Genomic DNA, 20,077 nt, shown 5'->3' on the forward strand with positions numbered 1-20,077 from the left:
GTCTAGTTTACTCTCTCCATTATCTCTGCTTTCTCTGCCTGGTCATTCTCCTTCCGACCGTGCTTTCTTGATTGATTACATATTACACAGATATGACAAATTTCAGTGTTTGTCAATGTACTGAAATAATATCAGTGTTAAGAAAATGCAGTAAGCTAAGTAAAAAAAGTTTGTATTTGCTTAATTGCCACTCCCTATTTATTAGGTGGACTCAAATGATCAGAATTTGAATTCTGTTTTGGGATGTGGTAATGATAAAACAGGAACAGATAATGGTTTTGCAGCAGATTTACACCTGGAGCTCATTCAAGCCCAACATCGAGTAGCTGTGAAACTTCTTAAAATTACACAAGGTAGGTTTCAGTAAAGTTAAATAATCTTCATAGCTTGATTAGAGTCCTTTTGTTAATATATTTTGAAATACTAAGAAATAAAGGAGTATCTGCTTTTTGAAGAGGAGCTGATGTTGGGCAGTTTGTATGCCTCATATAGACAGAAATAATGTACTGAGTTTGCAGAATTTAGATTTGCGTGACACTAGTCTCTAGCCTCTACTCAACCAATGGGAGTTAAACTTTGCTACAAGTAGTGGATTTCATTCCTAGACAGTTTGTTTTTGTATTTTAGTTATTAACTGTTACAGTACCGGTAAAGAAAAATGGGGGGATGTTCTGCAGATATTTTTCTGTAATCCCGTTTTTCTCTCTAGAGAATACCTTGCATATTTTATTCAATACTCTTGGTAATTTGAATTTCTACTCCTATAAAGTTGTCTTTATATCTTTTCAGTCAGCAGATATCCCACTCTTGACAAATGCCTTCTGAAGAAAACTCTACTTGTTCTCTCATTCTTAGTGTTGTTCTGTTTTTTTAAAAATAAAAACTAGCATTAGTTTGACACTGTAGAGCTCCCCTGTGCCTGCTCCCTATGGTGAAACAAGATCTCTCTTTTTCTGTGATGTTAGTATAACTACTAGAGATGTTAGAGCAGGAGGGTGGAATATTTTTAGTGGCATGATCTGTTCAAGAAATTCTACTTGAACCAAAGAGAAGAACATGAGATGGAGCAGAGCTTTACTACAAACTACATATTAACCCCTCTCACTGAATTTTTCACAATAGCACTATCAAAATAAATAACTTGGTATTTCCTTCCCACACAGGTGGTGAAGTGGATGACAGAAGTCTTAAGTCTAGTAAGTCAGATGTGAAGAATAATAAAGATTTCCACTATTTAACAGGTAAGGCCTATTAATTAAGATTTTAGAAGTATAATAAATTATTGCTGCTGTTTTATAAATGTCTTAAAATATCTGTTTTATAGAGGCACTTATAATGAAAAAAATAAAAAGGAATAAGCTATCCAGAGCAATCTTTTTGATGCAAAAGGCTGCACAGAAGTTCCCTGAAGAGTTAACTAGTACTTCCCAAAGGCAGCTACTGGAGGTAATAAGAAATATCTTATGACAGAAATTCTTTATTGTTATCACAGTTTTTCATATTCTGTGTAATTAAGTCAGGGATTACCCCTTCTTAAAAAAGAAGAAAAATGGAAGGAACTTGAGGAACAGTGTGTGTTTTTAACTTCTATTGTCAATTTTTTTCGTGAGAAGTTTCATTATAATGAAAGAATAAAGTGACCTTAAAACAAGGAAGGAACGCATCCCCAAAATTTGTGCATACATGGAGATTTCAGGAAACCTGAAAGAAGATATAGTCTTTCTTTCTACACTTAATCACCCAGACTTTGCAGTTATGAACGTGTGCCTTGCCAGAATGTCATGCAGTTTTCCTTATTGTAACCTTCAACATTGTTCATTTTCCAAGATCTTTAAGTTGTCTTAGAATATACTTTGGCTGGTCACTTATTAAATAAAAGTTTTGAAATTGGAATTTTGGAATTTATTTGGGCTAGAAGTTCTTCATAGTCTCATTTCAAAGTCTCTTTAAATCAATGAGAGTCTTTCTACCGAGTTTTGTACCAGCATCTGTCCATGAAAATTGCCTCCTGATCAGCAGGGCTTTAAATTTCTTTATAGCATGTACAACAGATAACAGAATCTACAGTTTCCAGTATATAGTAGATGAAAGAGTATTTTAAACAAGAGGATACTGGAAAGTGTTTTTTTAAGTGCCACAAATTTGGAAGCATGATAGTACATATATCTTTTATGTTGGAAGAACTAAAAAACTGGATTAGAAAAGATATACGTTAAAAATCTCTCATATATTTGTAGAATATGTTATTTATGAATACCAGATGTAGTGATATGGTATGAAAGTTGTAACTGTACTCACCAATGAAGATGCAGAAGCAATTTCCAAGAAATGTGTGATTATCCCAAACAAATATTTGCCAAGGCCTTACACTGATCTTCACTACATCTTGCTTCTGTTCACTTTTCACCAAGAAAGATGTAGATAAAAGAATATAATATATCTGCAGCTATTTGCCAGAAAATGTAAGAATTCACTTTGTCTGGACAAACTTAGTATGTTCTCCTTTGATATTACATGCTCAATTAATTTTCTTCCTTGAGGTAGACAGTGCTCACTTAATAACAGCAAAAACCCTGAAAACAACAAAACCTTTCTTTTCATGCTTTTGCCTTTTTTATTGTAGAGCTCTAGATAGAATTACTCATATATTTTTGGTCTTTTCTACTGTACTCAGCACATATCATATAAGTCTGTTATTATTCTATAGCAAAATAGGTAGCAGTTTATTTTGAGGAGCATACAAATAACCATGCAGTAAACCACTGTACAGGTATGGATGTTTCTCACATTCTCCTCTTTTTTCTTCATTTCTAGACTTTATTTCTTTCCTCTATTTTTGAAGTACAGAAAATCAGTCTAACCACTGCCACAGCTCCTGCAGAAATTCCACAGATTAGGTTTTCAGCTTTCTCTCAAATAAGAGTTGATATCTTTTTTGTTTCTTGTTGGAGCTAATCACTGCTTTGCACTAGTTGCTTCAACATTATTTGTAATCATTCTCTTTTTTCCTATAGATTCTTCCAAAATTGCATATGCCTCAACCCTATCTCTTTCATACGCAACCCTGCATTCTCTAATTGTGAAATTAATCTACATATGAAAGCTTACACAAAGTACTGTTTATCCTGATTTAGAATGTAAGACGATACAAAAATCTGTAAAAGTTTTCTACATAGCAGTGAAATTTTCTATGATAATCTGAAAAGTATTTATGAGTGCTAAATCTCTCTGATTGTTATATTTTAATAGTTTCTCCCTTTTGTTTTAATTTAAATCATAGGCAGCACTAACTTTAATTGAGCAAGTTGAAGCTGAACAAAGTGCCTTGTATCACAGTCTCAAAGAAGTTATGAGCAGCAAGAAAAAAAGCAGAACTCCTCCTCCTCTTTTACTTTCTAGATCACATTGTTCCATGACATTTAAACCAGCTCCATTCTCTTCAGATATTCAGGTAATGTGTTTCATGATGGCTGCATGAGAAGTAACTAAAAAATACACAAGAGGAAAAGTTGTTTCAGCAGTGCTGTAGCATCACATTTTTCTCTGTTCTTAAGAAGATTATGTTATTCTGACTTAATTAAGTATCCTTTTTCCCCCCCCTCTTTGAGTCAGTTGTGACTCACTGTTTTGATCTTCAGATTTATATGAAACTTTCTTAATGTAGTGCATCATGTTTCTTGGTGCTTCTGTTGTCTAACACTTATTCCACTTACCAAAAGCTCATTTACTTGCTTGGGGGCTGATATACTCCTAGTTACCTTATGAAGAGATGCAAGACTGTTGCATCATATGATGCAAGAAAGTACCACGCTGGAGTCTCTGTTTATGAAGTGTTGAAGTGACATAGTTCAGGTGGAAAAGTTTACTTTCTGTTGAACATGTCAACAGAACTATGCAGATCATAAGGGATTTTAGGAGAGGTCTCTACTCCAACCTTCTGCTCAAAGTAGGGTTGGCTGTGAGATTAGACCGGGTTGCTCAGGGCTTTATGCAGTCACTTCTGAAAACAAGAGATTGAACAGCTTCTCTAGGCAATGTGTTCCAACAGGGCAACATGTTCATAGGGAAAACTCTTTATCGTAGGTACAGTTGGAATCTTCCTTGCTTCAGTTTAAGTCTATTGATTTTCATCCTCCTAGCATGCACTACTGTGAAAAGTAAATGGCATCTACTTATCTCCCTTCCTCTGCTAATCAAGTAGTTTTGTCACAGAGGCCCATCCTGGTGATCAGATGTGATTTGCCCTTGGTAAATCCATGCTGACTGTTCCATGTCCAGAAAGGGTTCAAAAAGGCTGAATACACTAGCTACATTCAAATCTTATTAATAATGGTAAGAATGCTTCTGTGAACAGTTGTTTTATAACTTGCTGTTTTATTGCAGTTTTATTAGTAAATTTCAAATTAATGACTTAGGGAAAAGTTAATCCTTTTTATCCTTAAGGAGTATAAAACAAAATAAAATAAAATTTAAAAAAATCTTTAAATTCAGTAGTTCATTTGTTTTAGTAAGTTTTCAAACTTCATTTTGTTTGATACAGGAGAATGAATGCAACATATTGGGCCACTAGATGGCAGAATATGATTACTATTCTTATAATATATTATTCTTATATATTATTATTTTTGTAATTCTTATATCCAGATAGTCTAGAAGAATTTTTTTTTCTAAAGTTATGTTGAGCAGACATGAGAGGAATTTTTAATGAAGAAATGATTAACTGGATACTTAGGATTACTAGTTTCTTAGCGTAAATGTATACCCAGGATTTAACTGGACCTATATAGTTCTTGTACTAGGAGTCAAAATATCTCTAAAATTTTCTGATATTAAAGCTCTTACTGAAAATAATCTTCTCAATTTCAATAACTCCTTCTGAAAAACAGTCAGTATTCATTGTAAGACAAATTTTCTTAGAGCTCAAGAGCTCTTTCTCCAGGTGTGGAAATCAAGCAAGGCAGGATGGAAACCAGCATGGCTGAGCAAGGATCTGCACAGCCAGTGGAGCCAGGGACAGGTGACCTTTGGAGAGCAGAAGGATATGGTTTGAATGTGTAAGGATGGGGTCAGAAAAGCCAAGGCAAAGCTGGAACGGGACTTGGTGAGGGACGTGAAGAATAACAAGGGATTCTATAAGTACATAGGTCAGAAAAAAAAGGCCAAGGAGAGTGTACTTCCCCTGATAATCAAGAAGGGTAAACTGGTGGCGACCAATATGGAGAAGGCTAAGGTACTCAGTGAGTTTTTTGCCTCAGTCTTCACTGGCAGTGAAGCTTCCTGCTTGTCTCAAGTTCCTGATCCTCTGGGTGTGTGTGTGAGGAGTGAAATCCCTCCCACTGTAAGCAAAGAGCAGGTTGAGGATGGCTTGTTGAAGCTGATTAGCCACAAGTCTGTTGGACCTGATTATGGGCATGCCAGGGTCCTGAGGGAACGGGCTGATGTTGTTGCCAAGCCACTCTCCATCATATTTTAAAAGTCATGGCAGTCAGGCAAAGGCCTCAGTTACTGGAAAAAAAGAAACATTGCTCCTGCTTTTTAAAAGGGAGAAAGGATGATCCATGTGACTACAGACTGGTGAGCCTCACCTCTGTGCCTGGGAAGACCACAGAGCAGATCCTCCTAGAAGACGTGCTAAGGCACATAAAAGACAAGGAGGTGATCCAAGGCATCCAGCACGGCTTTACCAAGGGTAAATGGTGCCTGACCAATCTGGTACCCTTCTGTGGTGGAGTGATGGCAATGGCCAACACGGGAAGACTGACAGATGTCATCTATCTAGACTTCAGTAAGGCCTTTGATACTTCGTTAAAGATTGGAAAGTGTAGATGATATGCCCAATGAGCTTATAAGCAGCTGAATGGCATTAAAAGACATTGATTTCAGTAGGAGCTAAGAACATGGCTCGTTTGGAAAATATTACTGCATCGCTTCATATCTGCATTTCTTTTTCCTGATTTTAAGGATCTGTCCACAAGTAGTTTGCTGAATCAGAACCTGATGCCAGCTTTAGAAGAATACCAATCTTCTCCATCAAATAATGCATCTGATGAACTACAGAGTTTGTGCTTTGCGATAGCTTTGAGGAATAGCGTAGCTCGGGGTAGGGAATAGGATAGTGGAGAGTAATCTGCTTTTGTTGCCACTGTAGTTGTAGTGGGTTGACCCTGGCCAGATGCCAGGTAGCCACTAAAGCTGCTCTCTCCCTCCCCTCTGCAACTGGACAGAGGAGAGAAAAAAAACCAGCAAAGGATTCATGAGTTGAGATAAGAGCTGGGAGAGGTCACTTACTGATCACCGTCACAGGCAAAACAGACTCAAAATCAGGATATTAATTGAATTTCTTACTAACAGGGTCAGAGCGAAAGAGTGAGAAGTAAAATGATCTTAAAAACACCTTCCCTCCACCCCTCCTTCCTTCCATGTTCTCCCTCCTCCCCTCCAGTGGTGCAGGGGGACGAGGAGTGGAGGTTACGGTCAGTTGTTGTTTCTATTGCTGCTCAGGGAGAGGAGTCCTTCCCCTGCTCCCGTGGGGTCCCTCCCATGGGAGACAGTCCTTGATGGACCTCTCCAGCGTGAGTCCATCCCTCAGGCAGCAGTTCTTCCCAAACTGCTGTCCCGTGGGTCACTCCTCCATGGGGTGCAGTTCTTCAAAAATGAGCTGTACCAATGTGAGTCCCCCATAGGGGCCACAAGTCCTACCTGGGAAAAACCTGGTACAGCGTGGGCTTCCCTCTCCATGGGCTGCAGGTCTCCAGCAGGACCGTGCTCTATCTTGAGGCTCCCACAGGGTCACAACCTCCTTTGGATATCCACCTTCTCCAGCATGGGCTCCTCCATGGGCTGCAGGTGGGTCTCTGCACCCTGATGGTCCTCCATGGGCTGCAGGGGCAAACCTGCTCCACCATGGTCTGCACCACGGGCTGCAGGGGCCACAGCTCCAGGGCCTGGAGCACCTCCTGCCCCTCCTTCTGCACTGACCTTGGTGTCTACATTGTGTTTCCCATGTTCTCATTCTGCTCTTCCCTGGCTGGAATTCTTTCTGTGCAACAGCCTTCTGTTCTTATATATGTTATCACAGAGGCATTACTGTTACGCCTTGGCCAGCGGCAGGAAGCCCATCCTGGAGCCGGCTGGCATTGGCTCCACTGGACAGGGGTAGCTTCTAGCAGCTTCTAACAGAAGCCACCCCTGTAGCCCCCCCGCTACCAAAACCCAGCCACAGAAACCCACCATACTGGTTTATCTAGTTCTCCAGCTAAATAAATTAATTGATGTTTCTAGTGCAGTTAGATTATACTTTTTTATAACTAAGGTGGGGTTTTTTTGCAGAGACTGTTTTCACAAAATTTATACATTCTACACTATGCAGAAGTTGGAAATAGTACGGTGTATCAACGAATTTTGTTCTCATTTTCTTCAAAGGTTTCATGGTACAGTATTTTTGGCTCTGTAGCAGGAGGAAAGAATATGAAAGTAAGGTTGAATAACAATAAACTTCCGAATTCAGGAGAACAGGTAAGACAGAGGTAAAACTTGTTTAGGTCATACTCTCTTCCTCTAAAAAACATCAACTTTCTAAATCTATATATCTGACATATATTTTAATCATGTAACTGACCAAGCATTTGACAAACTTTTTGATCTTTACACCAAAAAACTTCTAAGAATCTTTTTTGAATAATAAATTATTCAAAAACTTAAAGTTAAGCAAGTCTCTGTCCCTTCTGTTATAACTGTGTTCTTTTGAGTGATATCTAAGAAATGCAAAAGTAAAAGAAAGTATATCATGTATTTTTATAGTGTGCTTCAGACACTACTCTCTCCAGGAATTCAAAAAAAGAGAAATTATAAATGGATAAAAAAGTTATTATTTTTCTTAATTGCATAACTTCTAGCAGCCATTTCTTCTTAACCAGATATTGCCTTACTTAATTCTGACAACATGATAATGTAAGTCCTTCAATAACCTACAGGTTCAGACATGATTGACTTGTAGGTTCATGCTTTTTCCTTTCCATGCTGTGAGCATGATTGATCATGTTGACTGTGTTGGTAGTCTTATGTTATTTTTTCATTGTAATTTGATGCTTAATGTTTTGAAAATTTTTAAAAAATTTTTGTTTTGTTGTTGTTGTTTGGATTTTTTGTTTTGTTTTTGTTTTTCATTAGTGTAGTTTTGTTCTTTTTTCTTTGGATCACATTCTGCTGTTTCTGCACAGACAAGAGAGAGTTCTGGTTTTCATTCACTTATGCATGCTATTAGATTGTCCTCCTGAATGACGACTGTGATCCATTCAAATACTGTGATTTAAGAAAGGGGCAAAAAAGCTTCAACATATCCTTTTCAGTAGATTCTTCTGTAGTCTCAGACCTGAGTGATCATTTTTATATCTGGAAATCTTCATGGAGAGTTCTGTTCTTTGCAGAGCAGGTCCTGAAAGGACCTGGGATATCCTCTGCCCATATCTGATACAAGAAGGTGGCATGTATGGAGGAGAGCAATATGCTCTTTCTCTGGAAGCACAGCTCAGGGCCAGAATGTTTCCAGCTCAATGACTGCAAGCATGCACAATCACAGTGTGAATGTTCAAATAGACAAAAGTGTCTTAGAAAAAGTCCAGCTCCTGATACTTAACTATTCTCTTAGGTTATGTGCTCTGTGTATGCAACAGCATTCCAGAGAAAACTGATACTTTTTTTTAACATATCATTTCACTGTTTTCTCATTGTTTTCAAGAACCAAGTATTACATGGAAACATTACAATCTAGATTGCACTTTGGATCAAAGATCATTGAATAATTTTCTTAACAATAAAAGTTTAGAACGTGAGATTTGTTTTTGCTATGTACAATAGGTGTAACTAGAAAATGTTTTTATTGGTAGATACCAGCTGATGGGAAGAGCCTCTTGGAAATACAGGGCTTAGATGCCAATGAGAAATATGTATTTGCAGTTGCAGCATATTCTTCTGATGGAAAACTTATTGGTGAAATTGGGGAAATGACCAAGCCAATCCTTGCTTATCCACCCCTTTCTGCTACTACTGCTCGATCCTATCTAACTCAGGTAGGGTTTGAGTCTGATAATAAACACATAATTTAATTTGGTTGTAATTACTTGTTGTTACTGGTAGCTCTAAAACTGAACTGCCTCTGGTAAAAACTCAAGACCTTCTTGTGACAGGCAAAAATCACAATTTCAGCATAACAAATAGTGTATCTGAGTAACTCAATTCTCAATTCATAATTATTGAAAATTCCGTGTTAAGGGTAAAGGACTCTCTCAGATAGTTTTCTTACCTCTGTCTCTGTTTTTCAGTCTGCATTTAACTTCTTTCTTCTTTTTCATAGTTTATTTTTTCATTTCTGTGATTGAGACCACGTACTAGTAATCATCTTATTAGTCATTAAGGTATGGCATGAAAAATGTGATTGGACTTACCAGGTATCAAAGCTAACCATTTTCATATTGAAATTAGTTTTGTAATGTCTTGTGGAAGATCACAAAGACTCTTTCAGACCTTCATCATAATTTTCTGTGTTCTTAATAAAGGATATTTAAAACAGAATTTAACATGGAGAAAAATTAAATTGTCTAGCCCTAAAGATAGATTGTGGGGAATGATTAGAGGATTTCCTAAAATATTCCAGAGTAAGAATTTGTGCCTACTTGTTTGGCTTCGTTTACATCCCATTATCCAGAGAAGCAGGGCATTCTGCACTATTAGCGAAAGTAAAATAAACTTAGATGAAATAATATGCTTTCAAAAACTGCAACATGAGACCTGTGAAGTATTCCACAAAGTGAAGTTAGATCCCTGGTCCACAGTCAAGAAGCTCTTTTGCTTTCTCTGATGCTAAATCTGAACCAAATTAATATTAATAGAATCAGATTATTACTACATGTGTTTTATTCAAATATGCCAGAATATTCTTAGAGAAATTGTATTTTTTCATGTTGGGGGGAGTTTTAAAACCTTCATTATACTATAATCATATCTGGCACGGTTATTTGATGAACATGTCAACTTGCTAAGTTTTGTTTGTTTGTTTTGTAGGTAGCCTATCAGACTGGAAACTTTAGGTTAGCCAGAGAAGCATTTTCACCAGTGTGGGATTATTTTGTTTTAAATTTTTCTCCACTGCCTGCCAATGCAGCTGTTATTTCTGCAAGTAGTAATTTGACTATATCTGAAAAAAGGTAACTGGCGAAAACAAAATTAAAATAATAGTTAATTATAGATATGCATATTTTATTTTAAAGAGTTCCAGGTTGTTCAGTTTTGCTAAGGCTTATGAAATGAAAAACATTCTGAAAAAAGAAGCGTGAAATGTGTTATAAAAATATAGTGGTTTATAATTAGCAGAGGATTTTTGCTATTTATGGAACTGCTAAGATTTACACACCTAATTCTTTATAATGACTGCTTTCTTAAGATAATTGGGAAACATATAAAGTGGGTGCTAGTTTTGTGTGATGCATTTTCATATGCAAAATGTATAATATGCACTGGGTTATTAATTTTTCGATTAAGAGAGCAGTAGAGTCAAGAAATTGTGAAAATTTTGTCAAGAACACCACTCAAAATAGGTAAATGCTTGCTAATTTTATTTTGGAGTGGCTGTATAATTTGCCAATAACCTTTGCATATAATAAAAGGGCTTTAGAAGAGATATTTAAAGTTAATTCTTTTATAAATAAATTTCAAATGTTCAACCGTAATATTACAGGTTTTTCATGATGGCAAAGCCCAGCTAGTTGTTTTGTGGTTGCATTTACTGAAATTCAATAGATCCAGAATCAAAATACATCAAAACTTAATTTACTCCCAGATAAAAGATATTTTTGTTACGTAATAAACATGAAATATTGTAATAAAATAATTTTAGTTGTAAGTCAACTATTTATTATTTTGAAAATCAATTAACATCCAATGGAATCGAACACAAATAATCATCTTCACTTGTATGCAATTCTTTTAAAACTAATTCTTTCATTAGAAAAGTTCTGGTGAAGTTGTGGAGGAGGTACAGAAAAGTTTCACAGCATCTCTGTTTCAGTTTGACAGACTGGCTTAGTCTTGAAATTGTAATGACAAGAAGCAACTTTATTGCATGTGTATTAATAGTTCTTGAATGTTTCAAGAATTAAAGAAATAAAGATCTTTGTTTCAAGAAATAGATTTCCTCTAAGCTTTGTCAGAATAATTCCATTTCCGCTTTACACACAGAATAACCAGTAATCAGCTACTCTGAGATGTAGCGAGTTTTGTCTCTGTATTGTTTCTATATACTTGCATCAGAACCCCTGGTTTTCTCATGGCAATGCTGTTTGGTTGCAACCAGATAGCACAGACTTTGTGTGTTTTGATTCCTGTTATGGGAGAAAGTAGTGTGTCTAAGTGTATTCTTGTTATTCCAGGCTCAGCCAGACCACTGGTATATATCCTGTCTGTCCTTCAAGTGCCACCATGTGTCTGATACTAGCATACAAATTGACTGAGGGTCTTGATGTTACATGCCATGGCAGCATTTGGGATTTACAGACAGCCTGCAGACTGCATTGGTGCAGGCAGATAATCACTAGACATCCTATTTCAAGATTATGTAGTTTTTTATAATCTATCCCTGACCTAGGCAACAAAGCAGGAATGCAAGTCTGATTATTGTGCTGGTTTTTTGCATTTGTTTTTCATTAATATTTTTTTCATAAGCAATTATTTTTTCTTTGAACACACACAGCTCTAGAGATAACATTTGAATGAGTCTACTTTCAGATAAATCAAATGAAGACAGAAAATTTTAAATAGATGTGCAAAGCAGTTTCAGGGATTTTCACTGCTTTTCTGACAGTTATATCCAAGCCTATTATTTTTTTTCTTTACAATTAACATGCAGTATCAGACAGTTTCAGTTTTACTGATTAGTAGCTAAGAAATTGGACTAGCCTGAAAGTACACACGAACTAAAGAAACAGCAGAGGGAGCTGGAAGGAAAGAAAACCTCGTTTCCAGCCAGAAGCCCTGTTGGTGATGTCTTGGTAATGTCAAGTATGTGAATGTGTCTATTTGATCTTCCTTCTCGAATTTCAGCCTTTTTCAAGAAATGCAATCGGGGAGAAGGAATTTATTTCTTGTGCTTCAAAATCATAGGATTTTTACTGTAACAAAAATATTAAAAAAATATAACAAGGACAAATGCCTCCCTAGCCTCAGGGAAGAAAAAAACCAACTAAAAACAATGGGACAGAAAAGTAGGCAGAAGAAAAGAAGTTCTTTTGAGACTTGTAATACAAGACATCACTCGTGTAAAGGAGTCTGTTAGTGATACTTAGTAATGGGCTTCACAACTGCATGTATCATTGACAGAATACAAAAGATTAACGTGTAAAAGGAGACAGTAAAAATAAATAAGCTGTAGAATCCGAAGTTTTCAAAGCAAGTTGAAAATAGGTTTCACTGGATTAGATGAGAGAAATAAGGAAAAGTTGTCTTAGAATAGTAGACAGTGGACAGCAATTTGAAAAGGAGTCATATTATTTTTATTTAGTTTTTTAGAAATGTTAAGCTATTTTTTCAGTTTAACGTATAAATCTTATTTTCTGAAGAAGCTGTAGTAAACCTTTTGGTCCATAATTTTAAAACTCAAGACTCCATTTTAGTATAATGCGGTTTCAGGCATGCGAGGATCTGAATCACAATTAACATGCTTTTATGTTCTTTTGCTCTTGTATTTCGTAGGTTATGTTTTGAAACTGTATCTCAGACTTCTCCTATTACCTTGTACCTCTTTCTGAGGAATATATTTGCTGTCTCTGACATTGGTGTCATGGAAGGAGCACTCTTCTGTGATTCCATCTCTTCCAATGAGATATTTTATAAGGAACAAGTATGTGTGGTTTAAAATAATACACTGGATTTGATTTTACTTTTTGATTAGCTTTATTTTGTCATTGCAAGATAGATGTTGCAATCTACTAATCCTATATTCAGAATACTCCACTTACTGTGGGTTATATGGTCTTTCTTTCTGAGCTACTTTAGAAGCTGTTGGTTATTTGTATCCTGCTGGAATGATGGTTTCTGAATCAGTTATTGCCTGATCCAAAGCCCACTGGTCCTACTGAGAAAGAATTTTCCTTGACTTCAGTGGTGGTAGATTATAATTTAAGAAAGAAATATAATAATTGTTACTTTAGTCCTACTAAGATGTACCTTGAATTTTTAATTTTAAACATTTCTGCTATTTAATACATATATTTTAATTAAGATTTAACTTCTAACAGGATTTCATGGTTTTAATATACTAATTGTCTTCTACCTTGTTTCAGACTTCTTTATGGTATAATGGCATATTAATGACCAAAAAAACCCTTTTTTATTTGGATAATCAAGCTTTGCCTTCTGTATTGTTACATTCCTGTTCTATTCTTTTCTTTTCTGAAGTACTTATCTTGTAAAAAATGCAAGCAGTTGATTACTCGGTGATTTTACTGGATCTACTCATGCTTGCAAGGACTTCAGCAGATGACTTGAAGGGATAGGAAGGAATTGTTATCCTTCCCTTACCTACTCTGAGAGGTTCGCACGTGAAATTTCCACTCCACACAGGCTGAGTTTGTTAACCAGATTTTGTAAATTATATGAGCAAACTCAGAGTGCACAATTAGATCAAGAGAAATTGTTTCCTTTAGAATCATGAATAATATCACATTTTTAATACACTTCTAACAGGTGTCAATGTAAATTAATTTTTAAACTTTCATCTTGCTGCTTATGCTGCTTTTGAAACTGCAGTAACATTTGTCTTCTTCCACTCTCAAATGATTTAAAGCAACAGAATTCATATTTAAATCAAAAAGTGTTTTTCTTTTACAGGTTGCTAGATTAGCAGAATGTGAAACAATGACTGTGGCAATTGAACTTAGCAGCTGGTTGAATGATGGAAGTTACACCCTGCAGTCTGTTGTACAATGTTATGGTCTCCTTGCTCCACTTATTTATCACAAGATTTCTTCAGTGCCAGTAGTTCAGGTGAGAGCATTTTAAGACAAAGCAGCTCTCAAGCCGTGCAGTTACAGTGATTCAAATTAAACTTATAATAGAGAGTAGAGTGGGAGAGCTAAATATCTAGGCTTCGAGTTCTCAATAGCTGATGAAAGAAAAGTCTTTAATAGTTTTATGTGTCCCCAGTGCATATATGTTCAGTGTAGGCTGCACACATTCTGGTCTCAGGTATAACAAGGGAACTGCAGAATATTGATTGTTTCTTCAGGGTTATTTGTTGGTATTTTAAACTATAGCAGAATCTATGATGTAACTTCTACTTGAATGTTATTTGCAGATGGCAATTTTGAGGAATTTGTATATGGGGTTTTTTGTTTGGTTTTTTTTTTTGAATGTTTGTTTCATATACAAGTTTCTTCTTAAAAAAAGAAATCTATTCAATGTTTTGTTAATGCAGTCTTTAGTTTTCAGGCATGTGCTCCTTTCCGGAGGCAAGCACCTTCTCTTTGAAAACAGAGTGCCTGAATGCTTTCCTGTCATTTCTGAAGCAGCAGATGTGTTTTTTAGATTCAGCGAGGATACAGTAGAAAGGTGCAATTTTTTCCTCCTGTAACTAGGTAGCTTTGTTAGGGGGCAGCAGTAAGAGCATGTTTGCTCTGTGAGAAAGGATGAGGTAACTGCACTGCAGGCAAGGCACAGACTAGCAGCATCTGGACATGGCAGACAGAGCAGGGCATGGGTAAGAGGATCCACTCACAGTCCAGAGGAGGTGAAGTTATTGGGCTTGCCTGGGCTCCATCCATGCAAAAAAGTCAGGAGCTGCAGGAGTTGGAGCCAGAGACTGGAGACAAGGCTACAACACAAGTCTGAGGTCTATTCAGGAGAAAGAACTGAAGACCAGCACACCAATACCACAGCTCAAGCAGGGACTGAAGGCTTGTATTTGAGTTTAACTGGGACTCTTGGGCCCTTGAGCAGAAGATATGAGGGGATGTCTCAAGAGGGGATGCTCAGGGGAGAACTACTGGAGGACTGAGGGCCCTGAGAAGTTTTTAGAAGAATGTTTAGAATAAAAATATAATCTACTTAATTAGGGGTAGCCTCTTTCTTAAGAAGTTATTGGCTGTCATGACCTGCTAAAGGAACAGCTAGCCACTGGAAATGGCTCCTGTTTCAGATTTCCTAATTTAAGTGAAAATAATTGAGTCACATGTTCTTTTCATATCTGATAGACAAAAATGGTGCAAAGAAGTATTTTATTTTTACAGCATACAGGAAATATTTTAATTTCATTTGAAATTCTGACCATTTCGATATCTTTTTAAGCAGTCCTCCAGTAGGAGTAGTATGTCATCTCACTGAATTAAGCATTCTTGGATTTTATGTTAGTTAAATCAGCAAAAATATCTATCATGTATCTGTAAATTTAACATCTGTGATTTTATGTGAACATGTCATTTATTCCGAAGGGTTATGACTGAAATCTTGACACCGTTAAATTAAATGGAAATTTTATTATTGGCACTTTTAGAGCTAACATTGATTCTATCCATTAGATTTCGAAGTATTTTTAAAGTTCACCATCAAATACAATAAACTGTACAGAGGTACAGGCTTGTGAGTGTGTGGCAGACTCCAAACTTTGTTTTAACCCTTGTATTTACAGATTCTCATTAAGTGCTTGGCTGTCCTCCAAGAAATTCCAAGTGATATTTTGCAGAGGAGACAAGAAGGATGTTATGAGAGTATTCAGCATATGATAGCTTGTACTTCATTTTATACAGCAAAGGTATGGCATTATTGTGCTTAGACCTTAATTCAAGATACAGCTCTTGTCATTTAGAGAAAAAAACGAGATTTAGTAAGCTGGCCTTCAGAATGATATCTTAGAGAACCAGCACTCTTAAATAGTAAAGGTATACAAATATTTATTAGTATGTTTGTATCAGTACATTTTATATAATAATAACATTTTGACTTTTTAGTATTAATTTGTTCAGAAAATAGACTGAAGCTATTACTCCATGACATCAAATCTATATTTTATGTCATCGTGTGTATTTTTACATTTAAGGTAGTACTATTTTCAATAAGGCCTATATGTAATATATGAGTTTAAAAGTCTACTTACTGCAAATAAGCCATATTTGTAGTTTTAATCAGATTAACATTTCTGGTTTATTTGCTAATTTGATATGAGAGAATTTGTATTATTTGTCTCACATGCTGGCAGAAATATAAACACCTTGAATTTTAACCATAATATATATCTGTAGATGACATTTATGATTCAGATACTCAATCTATTTAGTGAGATAAGGAGAAAGATGGTACTGGATTTTTTTCCTCAAGTACAGAGACATGCTACAGTTAAATTACTCACCATCATAAATGTATGATACTGAAAAAGTCGGCTTTCCTCTAGCTTTGAGTATGCCTCAACTAAGAGCTTCTACTGAAGCTGAGCTGTAGCTAATGGTTTAGGGATTCCTGTGTTGGTAATTCTTTACCCTGGTCTTATAGGAGCTAAATCTCTGTGCTCACCTCACAAGACCAATATCAAATGACCCTAAAAATTCTCTGCAAGAAGACCCAGTTGTATGAATCAAATATTTCATGGCTGTGAGGCTGGGAGCCAAGGGCAATGCTATGGCTGGCAGGGCAGCACCTAGTAGTCAGGTTCAACCAGGAGCCCAGATTATCAGGTGAGTTTGTGATGATGAGGCAGGTCAGAACTGAAGCTGGAAAGTCAGTCCACAGGTCAGGCTAAGGTGTGGTAAGTTTAGATAGGATCAAAAGTAGCCCAGCAGGCTGATGCATCGGAATAGGAACAGTCTGAGATCAAGCTGAGAAGTTGGTCCATGGGTCGGGTGCCCAGTCCAGTGGATCCATTGCCAGGCCCAGGCATGGCTTGGACCAAGTTGGAGACCAGCATTCCTCATACACAGGAGCTGGCAGGGACTGTAGATTTAGGCTTGAGCTGAGAGGGAGCTCCTGGTCCCACAGGGGGGCTGGGGGAGGGGCACCCAGGTGGATGCTATAAAGGCAAATAAAGCCTGTTAGGAACCTTGAAACCTTGATAAAGTGTTTGTTTGTTGTTGGATTCCTCAGCTAAGTGACTGTCACTTATGTTGCTGATTTTTTTTCCTTAGAGGTAGCGTTTCAACAGAATAGCATACAGAATAGTAAACAGAATGAGTGAATTACAAATGCTTCTGATTAAATCATGGTATATGGTTTTCTTTTGAGTTACAGTCAGCTCATGTACTGTACTCATGCTAAGGTAATCTATACACTTATTTAGTATTGCAAAGGCAAACATCCTTACTTGAAGCTAGCTTGCATATAGTAGAAAGCACTTGGGCCTTTAGAGCTCTATCTCAATAAGATAAAGCCATCTAAAAACATTCCCTATACTGTTAATTTATAAATTTTGTAACTTAAAAATAAATGTCACCACTCCTTTCACTAATACAGTTGGGATTCTAAAATGTACCCTTGATACCAGAGAGGTAAATGAGGATCATTTAGTTACCCTTTATGTTTTTTGATAGCAGTTCTGCCTGAGAACAGGGAGAGTGTCAATCACAGAAATAGATACTTCCATTCTCTGAGGGATAGGCTAAACAGAAGTAGAACACATAGATAATATATCTGCAATTCCAATTATTTTACAGGTCTATAGTCTTCATTTTTTAATTAAAAGAAACTTGAGTATTAAGTAATTAATTTCTATTTCTAATATTCATGCATTTTGACAATTGTAAGTAGACAATAATGAAAAATTACATGTTATGTAAACAAAAATATATATAACAGATGATTCTTTAATAGGTACTACGTTCATGGAAGGAATATGGACTTGCAGTAATTATCATTAACTATGGGAAAAAATTGTTGAATTCCTCACCAACAGTCTCACTCTGCTTGTCTGGAGCTATGAAAACTGAAGAAACACACACTAGCAAAGAAGTAAAAGTAGTTGCTCTGTTTTTTACTTTTTATTTTCTCCAAATGCTATATTGTATTATTTTGAAGACTAGATTTATTAATTTTTTTGTTTTAGAATCATAGAATGGTTTGGGTTGGAAGGGACCTTAAGGATCATATAGTTCCAATGCCCCTGCCATGAGCAGATTGCTCAGGGCCCCATCCAACCAGGTCTTGAACACCTCCAGGGATGGAGAGTCTACAACCTCTCTGGGCACTTCAGAAGTGATTGTATGGAAGAAGAGTTTCCTTGCAGAATAAAAGTTCCCAAAGTACAGCTGAAAGGTTTCTATTTAATTGTAGCCATCTTTGTTAAGATCAGGATAAAATTGCAGTGTGTACAGGATCTTGTTGAACTGGAAAGGGTTAGCAATATTACTGTTCATAGCCAAGAGGCTTCTGCAGATACTTATACAAGCATCACTAAATGATCTTCACGTATAATTTCCAAGAATGCTATATTAGACAGAAAAAGAACAATTAAATAATTGTTTAAGTAAAGAAGAGCAAAAATACCCCAAATAGTGTAGAAATTTAGCATTTCACTTTGTGTAGAAGCTGCTTGAAACTGAGTCTATAGGAGTATCTTAGGAATTGTGAGGACTGAAAAATATATCTCAAGGGAGGAGGAACTTCCAACCTCAAAGACCGTAGTACTTCAGTTACAAAGAGATGCAGCAGGTTGTGAGGATTTCCTGCAACTGAGAATCAGAGTAAAATATTGATTCTCCATACTGTTCTGGTTTTTTTAAAACAATCTTAAAAGAGATTTTACTGAAGAGGAGATTTGAAAAAGAGGTAAGAAAGTAGAATAAATGAGAGAGGAAGAAAGGAAGCAGTGGGGGCATGAAATGGAGATATATTAAAGAGAGACAAAAAGTCAATTGGCTTACAGGGAAGAGTTTCTGTAGAACACTGGTCAAAACTTTGTCTATTGTTTATTGCTGAGTTTGTGTTAGCTGCTTCTAGGTTCATACCAAAAAAGAAAAAGGTATCTAAGATCGTAGGAACAAACAATATAATATCTTCATCCAAGTAGGGCTGACTGAAAAGTATATTTTTACCGAATTAAAAAAAAAATGAACTTTCTTTCCAAAGGAAGATTTTATTTCTGTAGGCAGTAAGTAAACTAAAAAAGATTATGTTTTCTGGAAAATGGCATGTTTTGCCAAACCAAAAACCTGGCAATGATTTATTCTTGATTAATCTCTGAGGGAGTAAGTGGATTTGCTCTACTACCAAATAGATTTTTAAGGTGCTATGACAACAACATATTTGAACAGACTGCTTAGCAAAATATGCTGCACTAAAAAAAATCATGAACACCGTTTTTATTTCACTTCAAAAGCAAAATGAGAGAATATTGATGAAATTATCAGATATAGATTCAGAAGACTTCAGATCTAACCTAAATTCCACTATTGACATGCTGGTTTTAGTTAAGTTAAAGCTAAGCTTTTATAACAAAGTATTGGATATTTCAGGCCAGTCCTTCAAGGGCGTCCCATTTAGCTGCAATGGCAAAAGCAACAGAAAATCTAAGCACTCTTGAATCAGATCTCCTCAGACTGACAGAGCCAGGTGGGTGTAGTATTGACACACTTCTTACCTTTTTCTATGGAGTTTTCTATGCTTTATTTGTAAAAAATATTTACCTAAGAAATACTTCTATTTCTTATCTCTTTCATGATAAATCAACCAAAATAATAAAATAATGGCAGTGATCTTATTTATACCTGGTAGTGATGTGTGTAATGACCTTTAATCATATTTTTCATAATTTTCACCAGAACACTCATTTCTGCTTTCAAAGGAATGTTCATTTGTGGTTATTCTGCAAATATGTATGTTCTCCCAGTCTGTGTAAATCAGGTTCCATGTTATTTAGGCTTGCTCTATCTTCCTGAATCAGAAAATGCAGTGGCAAAGACCACTGTACATTTATAGCATGTCTTAGTACTCTACCAGTGCTAGTAGCAATGACCACTGCAGGAAATTTTACGAGAGAAAACACTTCCTGAAGAAAGTTCCCAGAAATTGTCCTTTTTGTGAAGGAATTGCATGTATACTAGCATATAAC

General features: G+C 36.2%; 1 protein-coding gene across 4 annotated transcripts in view; it reads left to right on the plus strand.

Annotated features, from left to right (window-relative positions):
• CFAP54 (cilia and flagella associated protein 54) overlaps positions 1-20,077 on the plus strand; it is a 105,937-nt gene that overhangs the window by 27,290 nt on the left and 58,570 nt on the right. For 2 of the 4 annotated variants that reach the window (XM_051784024.1, XM_051784025.1), the window contains exons 10-21: positions 206-353; positions 1,164-1,241; positions 1,325-1,446; positions 3,281-3,451; positions 7,423-7,515; positions 8,886-9,068; positions 10,060-10,202; positions 12,742-12,889; positions 13,879-14,034; positions 15,674-15,796; positions 17,842-17,985; positions 19,482-19,578. In XM_051784024.1, the coding sequence (XP_051639984.1) occupies positions 206-353; positions 1,164-1,241; positions 1,325-1,446; positions 3,281-3,451; positions 7,423-7,515; positions 8,886-9,068; positions 10,060-10,202; positions 12,742-12,889; positions 13,879-14,034; positions 15,674-15,796; positions 17,842-17,985; positions 19,482-19,578 (1,606 nt within the window). The remainder of the gene's footprint in view (positions 1-205; positions 354-1,163; positions 1,242-1,324; positions 1,447-3,280; positions 3,452-7,422; positions 7,516-8,885; positions 9,069-10,059; positions 10,203-12,741; positions 12,890-13,878; positions 14,035-15,673; positions 15,797-17,841; positions 17,986-19,481; positions 19,579-20,077) is intronic. The other 2 variants (XM_051784028.1, XM_051784027.1) reach the window with 2 other exon arrangements.

This window comes from Manacus candei, unplaced genomic scaffold, assembly GCF_025592945.1.
Source record: "Manacus candei isolate 608988 ecotype Guabito, Panama unplaced genomic scaffold, ASM2559294v1 h1tg000018l, whole genome shotgun sequence".
NCBI classification, from domain to species: Eukaryota; Metazoa; Chordata; class Aves; order Passeriformes; family Pipridae; genus Manacus; species Manacus candei.